Raw genomic sequence first — 17,870 nt, forward strand, 5'->3', positions numbered from 1 at the left:
GATGGGACCTGGATAAACTGAAAGAACCAGAGGTTGTAGAGAGTTTCAGGGAGAGCATAAGGGAACAATTGACAGGAATGGGGGAAAGAAATACAGTAGAAGAAGAATGGGTAGCTCTGAGGGATGAAGTAGTGAAGGCAGCAGAGGATCAAGTAGGTAAATAGACGAGGACTAATAGAAATCCTTGGGTAACAGAAGAAATATTGAATTTAATTGATGAAAGGAGAAAATATAAAAATGCAGTAAATGAAGCAAGCAAAAAGGAATACAAACGTCTCAAAAATGAGATCGACAGGAAGTGCAAAATGGCTAAGCAGGGATGGCTAGAGGACAAATGTAAGGATGTAGAGGCTTGTCTCACTAGGGGTAAGATAGATACTGCCTACAGGAAAATTAAAGAGACCTTTGGAGAGAAGAGAACCACTTGTATGAATATTAAGAGCTCAGATAGCAACCCAGTTCTAAGCAAAGAAGGGAAGGCAGAAAGGTGGAAGGAGTATATAGAGGGTTTATACAAGGGCGATGTACTTGAGGACAATATTATGGAAATGGAAGAGGATGTAGATGAAGACGAAATGGGAGCTAAGATACTGCGTGAAGAGTTTGACAGAGCACTGAAAGACCTGAGTCGAAACAAGGCCCCGGGAGTAGACAACATTCCATTTGAACTACTGATTGCCTCGGGAGAGCCAGTCATGAAAAAACTCTACCATCTGGTGAGCACGATGTATGAGACAGGCGAAATACCCTCAGACTTCAAGAAGAATATAATAATTCCAATACCAAAGAAAGCAGGTGTTTACAGATGTGAAAATTACCGAACTATCAGTTTAATAAGTCACAGCTGCAAAATTCTAACGCGAATTCTTTACAGACGAATGGAAAAACTGGTAGAAGCCGACCTCGGGGAAGATCAGTTTGGATTCCGTAGAAATGTTGGAACACGTGAGGCAATACTGACCTTACGACTTATCTTAGAAGAAAGATTAAGAAAAGGCAAACCTACGTTTCTAGCATTTGTAGATTTAGAGAAAGCTTTTGACAATGTTAACTGGAATACTCTCTTTCAAATTCTGAAGGTGGCAGGGGTAAAATACAGGGAGCGAAAGGCTATTTACAGTTTGTACAGAAACCAGATGGCAGTTATAAGAGTCGAGGGGCATGAAAGGGAAGCAGTGGTTGGGAAAGGAGTAAGACAGGGTTTTAGCCTCTCCCCAATGTTATTCAATCTGTATATTGAGCAAGCAGTAAAGGAAACAAAAGAAAAATTCGGAGTAGGTATTAAAATTCATGGAGAAGAAATAAAAACTTTGAGGTTCGCCGATGACATTGTAATTCTCTCAGAGACAGCAAAGGACTTGGAAGAGCAGTTGAACGGGATGGACAGTGTCTTGAAAGGAGGATATAAGATGAACATCAACAAAAGCAAAACGAGGATAATGGAATGTAGTCAAATTAAGTCAGGTGATGCTGAGGGAATTAGATTAGGAAATGAGACACTTAAAGTAGTAAAGGAGTTTTGCTATTTAGGGAGTAAAATAACCGATGATGGTCGAAGTAGAGAGGATATAAAATGTAGACTGGCAATGGGAAGGAAAGCGTTTCTCAAGAAGAGGAATTTGTTAACATCAAGTATAGATTTAAGTGTCAGGAAGTCGTTTCTGAAAGTATTTGTATGGAGTGTAGCCATGTATGGAAGTGAAACATGGACGATAACTAGTTTGGACAAGAAGAGAATAGAAGCTTTCGAAATGTGGTGCTACAGAAGAATGCTGAAGATAAGGTGGGTAGATCACGTAACTAATGAGGAGGTATTGAATAGGATTGGGGAGAAGAGAAGTTTGTGGCACAACTTGACTAGAAGAAGGGATCGTTTGGTAGGACATGTTTTGAGGCATCAAGGGATCACAAATTTAGCATTGGAGGGCAGTGTGGAGGGTAAAAATCGTAGAGGGAGACCAAGAGATGAATACACTAAGCAGATTCAGAAGGATGTAGGTTGCAGTAGGTACTGGGAGATGAAGAAGCTTGCACAGGATAGAGTAGCATGGAGAGCTGCATCAAACCAGTCTCAGGACTGAAGACCACAACAACAAACAACAACAAAATATTACATGACACTTAATTTTTTTGTGGCGGTTGGGGAAATTGACCACTTACTATATCCAAAAATTCATCTGAGTAGAAGGAGTTGCCATTAAGAAATTTTTTTAATTTCCTTTTAAATGCTATATGGCCATCTGTCCGACTTTTGATGCTATTAGGTAAGTGACCAAAGACTTTCGTGGCAGTATAATTTACTCCCTTCTGAGCCAAAGTTAGATTTAACCTTAAGTAGTGACGATCATCCTTTCTGTTAGTGTTCTAGCCATGTAGCCATGTACACTGGTATTGCTTTTTAATTTGTTTGGGGCGGGGGGGGGGGGGGGGTCGCTTGTCCGCATGTGTCTGTGTGTGTGAGAGGGGTGGTTGTGTGTGAAAGAGAAAAAGCATGTGTATGTGTGTGATAAGAGTCAAAGTGTGTCATGGGTTTATATGTGAGAGAGAAAAAGGCTGTGTGTGTGTGTGTGTGTGTGTGTGTGTGTGTGTGTTTGCAAGAGAGAAGGAGTGATTTTTCTATCCGAGGGAGAGAGACAAAAATGGCTCGGAGCACTATGGGACTTAACTGCTGAAGTCATCAGTCCCCTAGAACTTAGAACTACTTAAACCTAACGAACCTAAGGACATCACACACATCCACGACCGAGGCAGGATTCGAACCTGCGACCGTAGCGCCGGCCAGAGTGGCCGAGCGGTTCTAGGCGCTGCAGTCTAGAACCGCGTGACCGCTACGGTCGCAGGTTCGAATCCTGCCTCGGGCATGGATGTGTGTGATGTCGTTAGGTTGAAGTAGTTCTAAGTTCTAGGGGAGTGACGACTTCAGCAGTTAAGTCCCATAGTGCTCCGAGCCATTCGGCCACAGCGGCCGGCGGAGTGAAGCAGAAAAATGTGTGTGTGTGTGTATGTGTGTGTGTGTGTGTGTGTGTGTGTGTGTGTCTGAGAGAGAGGAAAAGATGGCATTGTATCATGAAGCTAGATATAGACCTACATGCTACTGAAACTTTTCATGTGTGCTACAGCAATCCCTGAGGTCTCAGGAATGCAATCAATACCTTAAAGTGTCTACATCTTTGCCAATATGGTGCAGAAGAAACGTAAAATTTTTTTACTCGTTATTAAATTAATACAAAATTTGCACATCACATTTTTCCTCTCAGGACAATGACCCTTTTTAGGACTACTCTTGCTCCAGTCAGTCGTTGTTGTGGTCTTCAGTCCTGAGACTGGTTTGATGCAGCTCTCCATGCTACTCTATCCTGTGCAAGCTTCTTCATCTCCCAGTACCTACTGCAACCTACATCCTTCTGAATCTGCTTAGTGTATTCATCTCTTGGTCTCCCTCTACGATTTTTACCCTCCACACTGCCCTCCAATACTAAATTGGTGATCCCTCGATGCCTCAGAACATGTCCTACCAACCGATCCGTTCTTCTGGTCAAGTTGTGCCACAAACTTCTCTTCTCCCCAATCCTATTCAATACCTCCTCATTAGTTATGTGATCTACACATCTATTCTTCAGCATTCTTCTGTAGCACCACATTTCGAAAGCTTCTATTCTCTTCTTGTCCAAACTGGTTATCGTCCATGTTTCACTTCCATACATGGCTACACTCCATACAAATACTTTCAGAAACGACTTTCTGACACTTAAATCTATACTCGATGTTAACAAATTTCTCTTCTTCAAAAACGCTTTCCTTGCCATTGCCAGTCTACATTTTATATCCTCTCTACTTCGACCATCATCAGTTATTTTGCTCCCCAAATAGCAAAACTGCTCTACTATTTTAAGTGTTTCATTTCCCGATCTAATTCCCTCAGCATCACACGACTAATTTCGACTACATTCCGTTATCCTCGTTTTGCTTTTGTTGATGTTCATCTTATACCCTCCTTTCAAGACACTATCCATTCCGTTCAACTGCTCTTCCAAGTCGTTTGCTGTTTCTGACAGAATGACAATGTCATTGGCGAACCTCAAAGTTTTTATTTCTTCTCCGTGTATTATAATACCTACTCCGAACATTTATTTTGTTTTCTTTATTGCCTGCTCAATATACAGATTGAATAATATCGGGGAGAGGCTACAACCCTGTCTCACTCCCTTCCCAAGCACTGCTTCCCTGTCATGTCCCTCGACTCTTATAACTGCTATTGGCTTTCTGTACAAATTGTAAATAGCCTTTCGCTCCCTGTATTTTACCCCAGCCACCTTCAGAATTTGAAAGAGAGTATTCGAGTCAACATTGTCAAAAGCTTTCTCTAAATCTACAAATGCTAGAAACGTGGGTTTGCCTTTCCTTAATCTATCTTCTAAGATAAGTCGTAGGGTCAGTATTGCCTCAGGTGCACCAACATTTCTACGGAATCCAAACTGATCTTCCCCGATGTCGGCTTCTGTCAGTTTTTCGATTCGCCTGTAAAGAATTCACGTTAGTATTTTGCAGCTGTGACTTATTAAACTGATAGTTCGGTAATTTTCACATCTGTCAACACCTGCTTTCTTTGGGATTGGAATTATTATATTCTGCTTGAAGTCTGAGGGTATTTCGCCTGTCTCATACATTTTGCTCACCAGATGGTAGAGTTTTGTCAGGACTGGGTCTCCGAAGGCCGTCAGTAGTTCTAATGGAATGTTGTCTACTCACGGGACCTTGTTTCGACTCAGGTCTTTCAGTGCTCTGTCAAACTGTTCACGCAGTATCGTATCTCTCATTTCATCTTCATCTACATCCTCTTCCATTTCCATAATATTGTCCTCAAGTGCTATTCAATACCTCCTGATTAGTTATGTCATCTTCCCATCTAAGCTTCAGCATTATTCTGTGGCACCACATTTCGAAAGCTTCTATTCTCTTGTTGTCCAAACGATTTATAGTCCTGTTTCACTTCCATACATGGCTACACTCCACACGAATACTTTCAGAAACGACTTCCTGACACTTGAATCTATACTCGATGTTAACAAATTTCTCTTCTTCAGAAACGCTTTCCTTGCCATTCCCAGTCTACATTTTATATCCTCTCTACTTCGACCATCATCAGTTGTTTTGCTCCCTAAATACCTATACTCCTTTACTACTTTAAGTGTCTCATTTCCTAATCTAATTCCCGCAGCATCGCCCGACTTAATTCCAGTCAGTAAGTGAGTGTAGAGTGGTGCGAGGCGAGGTAGTGATTTGCGGTGCGGTGTCTGCCCGGACAGCTTCCGAGGTGCTGGACAAACTGGACCCGTCGGTGGACCCCTGTGACGACTTCTACCAGTACTCGTGCGGCAGCTACCTGCGCACCACCAACATCCCGGACGACAAGTCGTCGGTGAACACCTTCTCGGCCATCAACGACCAGCTGCTGGAGAAGCTGCGGACCGCCATAGAAGAGGAGGACTCTGAGGGCACCGTTCCCAGGAGCTTCCAGCTAGCGCGCAAGCTCTACAGCGCCTGCATGAACAAGTGTGAGTACTCGCTTCCCAGTCTATAACTAGAGTTACCCACTGCCAGGCGCCAAGCACTGTATCTTCCCCACCTACTTCTTGCTACTCACAAGGGAACCTCCCCATGGCACCCCCGTCAGATTTAGTTATAAGTTGGCACAGTGGATAGGCCTTGAAACACTGAACACAGATCAATCGAGAAAACAGGAAGAAGTTGTGTGGAACTGTGAAAAAAATAAGCAAAATATACAAACTGAGTAGTCCATGCGTAGGATAGGCAACGTCAAGGATAGTGTGAACTCAGGAGCGCCGTGGTCCCGTGGTTAGCGTGAGCAACTGCGGAACAGGCCGTCCTTGGTTCAAATCTTCCCTCGAGTGAAAAGTTTAATTTTTTATTTTCAGACAATTGTTATCTGTCCGTCCGATGCGAGGTAACTGCTCCGTAGTATGGGGACGCTACACCTAAACAAACACCGAAAAACACGACGTCAGTCGACTACAGCGCACGGAAGAGAGAGTATTCCTGCTAACGAGGCTCCCTGGCTGGCAGTCGACTGTTCGCTACTCTGGACGAGAGTGCATTAAATACGCGAGATGTATTCCGTGGGCAATATGAATCCATCAAATATAGCTCGCGACTTCAATAACAAGGTCACTGAATATTTTCCGAACTGTAAGGAATCGGAAAGTTCCTTAAGGGATCGAACGATTGTCGAACATTTGTATGATTATTTCCTACGTTTGTTGATAAACAGTACGTGTGGTGATGACGGTACGTTGCTGATTGTACCAGATGATGAGATTGTTGACGATCCGTACGAAGAACACGAAGAGGAGTTACTGCGACTTCAATCTGATGGTATTTCTGTGGGTTACATGAAAGAAATGCTCCAATACAGGTTACTGTCTATTAAACTTATTACAGTGAACAGAGACGTCAGTGAACGAACGGACAGATCATAACTTCGTGAAAATGAAGAAAGTAAACTTTTCACTTGAGGGAAGACTTGAACCAAGGACCTGTCACTACGCAGCTGCTCACGCTAACCACGCGACCACGGCGCTCCTGGGCCCACACTACCCTTGATGTTGCCAATCTTGCGCGTGGACTACTCAGTTTGTATATTTTGCTTATTTTTTCATAGTTCCACACAACTTCTTCCTGTTTTCTCGATTGATCTGTCTTCAGTTTTTCAAGACCTATAGACTGTGCCAACTTATAATTAAATCTGAGGGGGTTGCGATGGGGAGGTTCCCTTGTCAGGTACAGGTTCGCCTTTCAGGATTTATCAAACTACTACTGGATGGTGCTAATGCAATGTGCCATGCTAATTAATAAAGTATTAAAAATTTTTCAAGCTTCCAGCAACGTCAAATGGTGTATTGTTGACCTTCTGTGTGGTGTCACGGCCAGACACCACATTTCCTAGGTGGTAGCCTTTAAATCGGCCGCGGTCCGTTAGTATACGTCGGACCCGCGTGTCGCCACTATCAGTGATTGCAGACCGAGCGCCGCCACACGGCAGGTCTAGAGAGACTTCGTAGCACTCGCCCCAGTTGTACAACCGACTTTGCTAGCGATGGTTCACTGACAAAATACTCTCTCATTTGCCGAGACGATAGTTAGCATAGCCTGCAGCTACGTCATTTGCTACGACCTAGCAAGGCGCCATATTCAGTTGCTATGAATGTATTCTAAACAGATAATATTGTGAATCATGTACCGTCAAGAGCGACGTTCTTCATTAATGGATTAAAGTTAATAATTACGTCCCCTCTCTCAATACTCATTCCTTGTCATGTTCCAGACCTCACGTCAGTATAGTTCTTCTCTCCTCACGCCAGCGTGCGTGAGCTAAAATGCGTGCATTTCGGCCTCCTCTAGTAACACGGTGTTGGCTCTTCTGCCAACACAACATTCTGCACGCATAATCCTCAGCCACTGTGCAGTGGTGGCCATTGTGCAAGTGATGCTATTCGTCCACGAGACTCAGAGGGCCATAGACACGGGTTCACAGGTACATGCCGTGTTTCTTGACTTCCGCAAGGCGTTCGATACAGTTCCCCACAGTCGTTTAATGAACAAATATGGACTACTAGACCAATTGTGTGATTGCATTGAAGAGTTCCTAGATAACAGAACGCAGCATGTCATTCTCAATGGAGAGAAGCCTTCCGTAGTAAGAGTGTGCCGCAGGGGAGTGTCGTAGGACCGTTGCTATTCACAATATACATAAATGACCTGGTCGATGACATCGGAAGTTCACTGAGGCTTTTTGCGGATGATTCTGTGGTATATCGAGAGGTTGTAACAGTGGAAAATTGTACTGAAATGCAGGAGGATCTGCAGCGAATTGACGCATGGTGGAGGGAATGGCAATTGAATCTCAATGTAGACAAGTGTAATGTGCTGCGAATACATAGAAAGAAAGATCCTTTATCATTAGGTACAATATAGCAGGTCAGCAACTGGAAGCAGTTAATTCCACAAATTATCTGGGAGTAGGCATTAGGAATGATCTAAAATGGAATGACCATATAAAATTAATTGTCGGTAAAGCAGATACCAGACTCAGATTCATTGGAAGGATCCTAAGGAAATGCAATCCGAAAACAAAGGAAGTAGGTTACAGTACGTTTGTTCGCCCACTGCTCGAATACTGCTCAGCAGTGTGGGATCTGTGCCAGATGGGGTTGATAGAAGAGATCGAGAAGATCCAACAGAGAGCAGCGCGCTTCGTTACAGGATCATTTAGTAATCGCGAAAGCGTTACGGAGATGATGATAAACTCCAGCGGAAGACTGTGCAGGAGAGACGCTCAGTAGCTCGGTACGGGCTTTTGTTGAAGCTTCGAGAACATACCTTCACCGAGGAGTCAAGCAGTATATTGCTCCCTCCTACGTATATCTCGCGAAGAGACCGTGAGGATAAAATCAGAGAGACAAGAGCCCACACACAGGCATACCGACAATCTTTCTTTCCACAAACAATACGAGACTGGAATAGAAGGGAGAACCGATAGAGGTACTCAAGGTACCCTCCGCCACACACCGTCAGGTGGCTTGCGGAGTATGGATGTAGATGTAGATGTAGATGTTTTAAATTCACATGCCCTTCAAAAAGTGATTGCTGCACGTCCAGTCGCAATGTGGCCAGTAAACTAACTTCTCCAACACTGGCAAAAATTTTTAGTTCTGAAACTTTTGCACTGATTTCTTTACCCTTCGGATCACTTTTAGTCTATTCTTGCAGCCTCTGCCGCAAAATATACAGAAGACAGACTGGGCGCATTCAGTACGTGATTTACTGTGGCATACACTTATGTGATGTTCTGGAGACAGCAACTTTCTGTGTAGCCAGGTGAAAGCTTTAAACCGTGAGAAATGCATTGTAATAGCGGAGCCTTGAGGAGGTTGGTGACAGCCACTCAGTTACATTGAGGGTCAGATTACTGGGTGGTTCATAGGTGCAGAACCGCACTAATGAAACAAAAGTAGGTGGATAAAAAGAAAGTTAAAGTGAGATGAATGCAACTAGCAATTTATAAATGGAAAGATGGTCATGGGACACAGCAGACTGATAGAGAATTACATGAGGAAAACAATAGTACCTTTCATTTGAGGATAGCTTTATGCATTATCACTTTATGTCCCATTTTGCACAGAAGAAGGCAAAAGCCAATGACAACACACAAAACCTACAGGATGTGTTACCGAGCGAGGTTTCGCAGTGGTTAGCACACTGGACTCGCATTTGGGAGGACGACGGTTCAATCCCGTGTCCGGCCATCCTGATTTAGGTTTTCCGTAATTTCCCTAAATCACCCCAGGCAAATGCCGGGATGGTTCCTTTAAAATGGCAAGGCCGACTTCCTTCCCCGTCCATCCCTAATCTGATGACCTTGCCGTTTGGTCTCTTCCCCCCAGCAACCCAACCCAGGATGTGTTTGACGTGTTGTCCAACACATTGTAAGGCTGTTGTTACCTGTTTCACCCATTCCACATGAATGTTGACCAACACATGTACCAGAACGCAAGCAAAAGTATCAATAATCCACTCCTTGAGGCGTGCGTTTGATTTTCACGGCATGCAGAATTACCTTCACATGTCCCCACAAGTAGAAATCGGGTGGACATAAACTGGGGAATGTGGCAGCCACCCGACTGGTCATATACAACCTATCCATCTCCACGAAAACTAGATGTGCAGGTATGCCCAGGCAGCTAGCCCCTAATGAGATGAGGCACAATCGTGCTCTCAGTGTACAGTGAATGAAGAATGGCACAACAATACAATAACTCCATATTCCACACCAAACTGTCATTTTTGATGTCCCAACTACCTTTGATTGATCCCATGACGGTTGACATCTGACCAGTGTCTGTAAATCTGTTTATTTACACCACCATTCACTTAAAAATCAACTTCTTTCACAAACCACATGTTGTAAGGGAAATTAAAGTTTTTGTTCATTCTGAAAACTGAACTGACAGTCTGAATCGTGCTCTGTGGTGTGTTCTAACATTTATATGTGACCAAAATCGTCGTTACTGATGTGTGGCTGACCCCAGTTTTCTCCAATCTTGGAGGAGAGGAGAGTTCTGGACTGTTACTGAATGATGCTTCACCTGTAGCCATTTTCAGTCGTCCATTTCAATCTGGCTGAGACAATCAGCTACACAGAATTTTGCAAGAAATTTGGGTAATAGGTGGTCTCTCTGTGTAGTGTTGATTGAAATCCTCTGTGATAACACAGGCACTCCTCTCTCCCGATATCAGGACAATCCCAATTTGTTCAGTTTCACTTAACGCCATGGCCAGATTTCACAACACCTGTAAAGGTGAAATAGCGGTCATAACTTGAGACTGGATAGAACTATGCTCAAATGAAACCCGCTATTGTTTTTCTTGCACAATTCTCTCCATCCAAAACAGCGGCTTCCAAAATAGCTCCCATGTTGGTAACATAGCCCCACAGGTTTTCCCCTCTCTCCCGTCTCACACTAGGGCCTACTCGATTTTAAATCTCTATTTATACACCTGTGTTTCTTTTATAAGTAAGTTTCCACTCCTATGGACCACCTGATAGATGCCTTGAGGCCTCCGATGCCAGTTCGAGCACCTCCTCTAGATATCACAGTAATCAAGCTTTGATGGTGTGGCAATTGGATACCATTGCAGCCGTTCTGGGTAGCCATTTGATTAACACTAGATGATATGACAGCCTTGCTTTCGGAAGATCCTTCAAGGCCCCTGGAAACACCTCTCTATACAGGGTGGTCCACTGATCGTGACCGGGCCAAATATCTCAGGAAATAAGCGTCCAACAAAAAAACTACAAAGAACGATACTTGTCCAGCTTGAAGGGGGAAATCAGATGTCGCTATGGTTGGCCCATTGGATGGCGCTGCCATACATCAAACGGATATCAGCTGCGTTTTTTTAAATAGGAACCCCTATTTTTTATTACATATTCGTGTAGTACGTACAGAAATATGAATGTTTTACTTGGACCACTTTTTTCGCTTTGTGATAAATGGCGCTTTAATAGTCACAAACATATGGCTCACAATTTTAGACGAACAGTTGGTAACAGGTAGGTTTTTTAAATTTAAAAAAAAAATTTGAACATTTTATTTCGATTGTTCCAATGTGATACATGTATCTTTGTGAACTTATCATTTCTGAGAACGCATGCTGTTACAGCGTGATTACCTGTAAATACCACATTAATCCAATAAATGCTCAAAATAATGTCTGTCCACCTCAATGCATTTGGCAATACGTGTAACGACTTTCCTCTCAACAGCGAGTAGTTCGCCTTCCTTAATGTTCGCACATGCATTGACAATGCGCTGACGCCTGTTGTCAGGCGTTGTCGGTGGATCACGGTAGCAAATATCCGTCAACTTTCCCCACAGAAAGAAATCCGGGGGCGTCAGATCCGGCGAACGTGCGGGCCACGGTATGGTGCTTCGACGACCAATCCACCTGTCACGAAATATGCTATTCAATACCCCTTCAACCGCACGGGAGCTAAGTGCCGGACATCCATCATCTTGGAAGTACAACGCCATTCTGTCATGCAGTGAAACTTCTTGTAGTAATATCGGTGGAACATTACGTAGGAAATCAGCATACATTGCACCATTTAGATTGCCATCGATAAAATAGGGGCCAATTATCCTTCCTCCCATAATGCCGCACCATACATTAACCCGCCAAGGTCGCTGATGTTCCACTTGTCGCAGCCATCGTGGATTTTCCGTTGCCCAATAGCGCATATTGTGCCGGTTTACGTTACTGCTGTTGATGAATGACGCTTCGTCGCTAAGTAGAACGAGTGCTTGTGCCCAGTGGCAGAACCGTACAAGACGTTCAAAGTCGTCGCCGTGAAATTCCTGGTGCAGAGAAATATGGTAGGGCAGCAATCGATGTTGACGTAACATTCTCAACACCGATGTTTTTGAGATTCCCGATTCTCGCGCAGTTTGTCTGCTACTGATGTGCGGATTAGCCGCGACAGCAGCTAAAACACCTACTTGGGCATCATCATTTGTTGCAGGCCGTGGTTGACGTTTCACATGTGGCTGAACACTTCCTGTTTCCTTAAATAACGTAACTATCCGGCGAACGGACACTTGGATGACGTCGTCCAGGATACCGAGCAGCATACATAGCACACGCCCGTTGGGCACTTTGATCACAATAGCCATACGTCGACACGATATCCACGTTATCCGCAATTGGTAAACGGTCCATTTTAACATGGGTAATGTATCACGAAGCAAATACCGTCCGCACTGGTGGAATGTTACGTGATACCACGTACTTACACGCTTGTGGCTATTACAGCCCCATCTATCACAAAGCGAAAAAAGTGGTCGAACTAAAACATTCATGTTTCTTTACGTACCACACGAACATGTATAAAAATGGGGGTTCCAATTTAAAAGAGGCAGTTGCCATCCGTTTGACCTATGGCAGCGCCATCTAGCGGGCCAGCCATAGCGCCATCTTGTTTCCCCCTTCAAGCTAGACGAGTTTCTTTCTTTGTAGTTTTTTCGTTTGATGTTTATTTCGTGAGATATTTGGTCCGGTCACTATCAGTGGACCACCCCTCAACACTATGGTAGCTGTCTGTGGAGAAGCCCAATTGGAAAATTTATTGTACGTACCTTCATAGCTTTCTGTAGAGACCCTTTTTGAACACATTCTGTTCTTAGGAATTTGCTGTGAATGATGTTTCCTCTACCACAGAAACCAATTATTTCCTGAGTGTTTCAACCATTTTATTGTGTTTTTTCTTTCTTTTTTATGTTCCTACCACAGTTTGTTTCCAGTGTTGCAAAGCCTTCCCATGCTTAAAGTTTTCCTGTCTGTAGTCAATAGTCGAGTCATAGATGTGCAGTCTGGAACAGGGTATGTACTTGTGCCGCATGCCGGGTGAAGGTAGGTGTCGGTGGCGGTTCAGTTTGTTGACGATCTCCTTGTGGGTTCCCTCAGCACTGATCGAGTCCCGTGGCCTGGCGCCACTCCAGAGGGTCCTCAAGGAAGAGCTGGGTGGCTGGCCTGCCGTGGAGGGCGACTCCTGGGACGAGGCGAGCTTCGACTGGCGGCAGAGTGTCTACCGCTTCCGCAGGGCCGGCTACAGTGTCGACTACTTCATCGACTTCTCTGTGGCCACCGATGCCCGCAACTCCACGCACCGCTCTATCAACGTGAGTACTGCTGCGCTCCGCAGTCCACTTAATCGGTGTCTACAGATTTATGACGCATTAGGCAGTGAGACAATCTGGTTCAGCCTGCCTATTAAATGATAATATATGCTCTTGGCCATTAAAATTTCAGTATCCGGAATGGTAACTGTTAATGAAATTTTACTTAAAAATTGAGACAAAGAAATGAAACAAACATACAAATAATTCAAACTATTCTATTACTGCAAGATCTCTCATGTGGCTGTGTGTGTGTGTGTGTGTGTGTGTGTGTGTGTGTGTGTGTGAGTTTCTCTCTGTCAGCCCATCATCATCTTCCTCAGTTCCTGTTGCTTTACTTATTCCCTCTTCCCCCCTCATCCTTTCACTTACACCCCTGTGCATTTTACTCACTCATTCATGCTGTGTTCTGTAATTTATCCCTCTCTTTGCCTGATTCTCTCTCTTCCCTTCTTTGACCCTTTCATTCACTCACTGTCTGTCCTTTACTTTTTCACTTCTTTTCTCTCACTAATGCTTCCATTCTCTTCTTCTGCCTCTGTCTTCTCATTTTTTCACTCTCCCTTTGCTCTTTCTTTTCCCTGACTCTCTCTCACTATAACTCTCTGCCTCCTTATTTCTTTCACCCTCTGTCTTTTTAATCTTACTCTGGCTGCATCTCTTTCTCACACCAACAGCTCTGTCTTTTTCATTCTCTCACTCTTGGACTTTCTTTTGCTTCTAGTCTCTGTCTTCCTCTCATTCTCCATATGTATATTCCTCTCCCTTGCTCCTCCTCTGTCTCTCTCATCCTTAATGTCTCCCTCTTTGTATCACTTCCTTTCTTCGTCTCTTCCTTCATCTCCCACTCACTCTTTGTGTCTTCACTCTCTCTCCTCCTTCCACTCCCTGTCCCTCCTTCTATCACACTGTCCCTCTCACTGCACTCTCTCTCTCTCTCTCTCTCTCTCTCTCTCTGCCTCTCTGCCGCTCTTTCACACACTGCCTCTCCAGCTCTTCCTTCATCTCTTTATCTCTTCACTTTCTCTCCTCCTTCCACTCCCTGTCTCTCCTTCTATCACACTGTCCCTCTCACTGCACTGCCTCCGTTTCTGTAGCTGTGGTATGTGCTAACTCTTCCTTCTTGTTTCTGCAGCTGGACCAGGCGTCACTGGGGCTGAGCCGCGAGTTCCTGGTGAAGGGCCCCTCGGACAAACTGGTGGATGCCTACTACCAGTACCAGGTGGACCTGGCAGTTCTTCTGGGTGCCGACAGGGCGCGCGCTGAGCGTGAGCTCAGGCAGTCCCTCGAGTTCGAGATAACTTTGGCCAATGTGAGTAGTCCAGATGCCTTACTGCATCTGGGTCGAGGAACAAGTTGCACCATTCTCATGCCAACTGTAAAATAATCCTTAAACAGAACATACCTTCTGACAATTGCTATTAATTTCTGTGTTCTAATTTGGTTACAAGATAGATCACAAGGTGAAGTATGATTAATTTCATTTGTAATGTGCAGCAGGCATGTACAGATATGTTACTATTTATCATTTTTAATGTAATACGCATCATAAAAATGCCATTAACCTTGACTGTTCTCTCAAATGGTTCAAATGGCTCTAAGCACTATGGGACTTATCATCTGAGGTCATCAGTTCCCTAGAACTTAGAACTACTTAAACCTAACTAACCTAAGGACATCACACACATCGGTGCCCGAGGCAGGATTTGAAGGTGCGACCGTAGCAGCAGCGCAGTTCCAGACTGAAGTACCTAGAACTGCTCAGCCACAGTGGCTGGCTAACTGTTCTCTCACTGTGAACTTTGTATGAAGGACACTTTGTCACAGCAGCATTTAATTTTCAATAAACTGAAAGGGAAATTTAATGTCATTAATATTCACAACATTGCTTTTTCATATATTAATTTGGCAGCCATAAACTGGAGTTCAGCATAAATTTAGCTGTCTTCATCTTTGGAAAATTGGAAAATACTCATAAGGTCTTATGGGACCAAACTGCTGAGGTCGTCGGTTCCCAAGCTTACGCATGACTTAATCTAACTGAAACTAACTTACGCTAAGGAGAACACGCACACACACCCGTGCCCGAGGGAGGACTCGAACCTCCGATGGGGGGGGGGGAGCCGCCCGGGCCATGACGAGACGCCTCAGACCGCGTGGCTACCCCGCACTGATGTTCATCCTTATTTTTGGTTTTATAACTTTGCTGCCAACAAAAATTAAAAAAATTATTATGAAAGAATTGTCACCAAACGTATTATGTACAGTGCATCAATTTGACACTATACACACATAACTGTCTCACCATTGGTGATGTAGTTGTAATAGATGATAGATAACTTTATCTCATGTGGTTAGGAAAGATGAAACACTTACACCAGGGTGGGACAAGTGTGAACAGTTTTATTTTGGGATAGGTGATATCTTAAAATACCTTACCATTCAGTGCATTCCTCGGCCCCATCTCGACTCGTGTCCTCCACTTGTAAGAACAAATGCTCTTGCTACAAAAATTATTTTTAAAGGTGTCAGAACAAACACAAAGTTAAGTGCAAATGAGATGGCCAGTGGCTTATCTAGATGAAATGTCAGTTCATACCATATGATTCTGTGAGTAAATGCTAGTAAAGTGATACTGTGCAAGGAGTATTGTCAAACAAAAGCACCTGTCTGCATTTATTCATTGTGCTACACAGGGCATTGACTGAAAGATGTGTACCTTAGGGCAGTGCTCCACTTCTAAGGATACTGGAGTGTTGTTGTTGTTGTGGTCTTCAGTCCTGAGACTGGTTTGATGCAGCTCTCCATGCTACTCTATCCTGTGCAAGCTTCTTCATCTCCCAGTACTTACTGCAACCTACATCCTTCTGAATCTGCTTAGTGTATTCATATCTTTGTCTCCCTCTACGATTTTTACCCTCCACACTGCCCTCCAATGCTAAATTTGTGATCCCTTGATGCTTCAGAACATGTCCTACCAACCGGTCCCTTCTTCTAGTCAAGTTGTGCCACAAACTCCTCTTCTCCCCAATCCTATTCAATACCTCCTCGTTAGTTATGTGATCTACCCATTTAATCTTCAGCATTCTTCCGTAGAACCACATTTTGAAAGCTTCTGTTCTCTTCTTGTCCAAACTATTCATCATCCATGTTTCACTTCGTTACATTGCTACACTTCATACAAATACTTTCAGAAACTAATTGCTGACACTTAAATCCCTACTCGATGTTAACAAATTTCTCTTCTTTAGAAACTCTTTCCTTGCCATTGCCATTCTACATTTTATATCCTCTCTACTTCGACCATCATCAGTTATTTTGCTCCCCAAATAGCAAAACTCATTTACTGCTTTAAGCGTCTCATTTCCTAATCTAATTCCCTCAGCATCACCCAACTTCATTCGACTACATTCCATTATCCTCGTTTTGCTTTTGTCGATGTTCATCTTATATCCTCCTTTCAAGACACTGTCCATTCCGTTCAACTGCTCCTCCAAGTCCTTTGCTGACTCTGACACAATTACAATGTCATCGGTGAACCTCAAAGTTTTTATTTCTTCTCCATGGATTTTAATACCTACTCCGAATTTTTCTTTTGTTTCCTTTACTGCTTGCTCAATATACAGATTGAACAACATTGGGGAGAGGCTACAACCCTGTTCCACTCCCTTCCCAACCACTGCTTCCCTTTCATGCCTCTCGACTCTTATAACTGCCATCTGGTTTCTGTACAAATTGTAAATAGTCTTTTGCTCCCTGGATGTGTATGGGTATGGGGGAAAAAAATTATCGAGAATAACACTGCTGTGGGCAGAGCTTGTGTAGTAGGCATTTCTACCGCTAGGCACGTATAGCGCAACTCATTGTCAGTTCAGCGCCGCCTGTGTTGTCGACCTGGCTTGTTCTGTTCAGCTGCAGTGATTGTTTTTGCTCGTGCTGTTTTGTTCTTGTTTCGTGTCTTATGATGGCAAGGTTAAGTGAACAATGTGCAGCACTGAAATTTTATTTTCTGCTCAGTAAAAATGGTGCTGAAACTATTTTAATGTTAAGAACAGCTTACCAAGATACGCTTTGGGAAAAACTCAAGTGTACGATTAGTTTGCTCGATTTAAAAATGGCGACATGTGGATTGATGACAAACTTCATTCTGGAAGTCGATCAACTACACGAATCGATGAAAATACTGAGAGAGTTTGAGAGCTTGAGCTCACATATCATCAATCAAACCTTTTAGTTGGATGTTCTAAGAAGATGGTGCGACAGTGTTCGTCAAAAAAGACCCGATTTGTGGCAGAAAGGAGATTGGTCCTTCCATGATGACAATGCACCTGGAGACAAAGCCACCTCTGTTAGACAGTTTTTTTGGCTGAATATGGCACAGTTCCACTGCTGCAATTACCTTACTCGCCTGACCTGGTCCGAGTGACTTATTCTTATTTCCATGCATGAAAAGAGGTATGAAAGGACACGATTTGACAACACTGAAGAAATTAAGAAAAATTGAGAGAGGAGCTGTCAGCTATTTCTAAAGATGATTACAAAAAATGTTTCGAACAGTGGAAGCAACGGTGGAGCATTTGTATTAGTTGTAATGGAGAGTATTTTGTAGTGATGAGG

General features: G+C 43.7%; 1 protein-coding gene across 4 annotated transcripts in view; it reads left to right on the top strand.

Moving 5' to 3' along the window:
* Positions 1–17,870, top strand: part of LOC126108960 (neprilysin-2-like) — a 600,695-nt gene that overhangs the window by 511,374 nt on the left and 71,451 nt on the right. For all 4 annotated transcript variants that reach the window (XM_049914349.1, XM_049914352.1, XM_049914350.1 and 1 more), the window contains 3 exons: positions 5,307–5,555; positions 13,042–13,256; positions 14,389–14,565. In XM_049914349.1, coding sequence (XP_049770306.1) covers positions 5,307–5,555; positions 13,042–13,256; positions 14,389–14,565 — 641 coding nt within the window. The remainder of the gene's footprint in view (positions 1–5,306; positions 5,556–13,041; positions 13,257–14,388; positions 14,566–17,870) is intronic.

Source organism: Schistocerca cancellata, chromosome 11, assembly GCF_023864275.1.
Source record: "Schistocerca cancellata isolate TAMUIC-IGC-003103 chromosome 11, iqSchCanc2.1, whole genome shotgun sequence".
Taxonomy (NCBI): domain Eukaryota; kingdom Metazoa; phylum Arthropoda; class Insecta; order Orthoptera; family Acrididae; genus Schistocerca; species Schistocerca cancellata.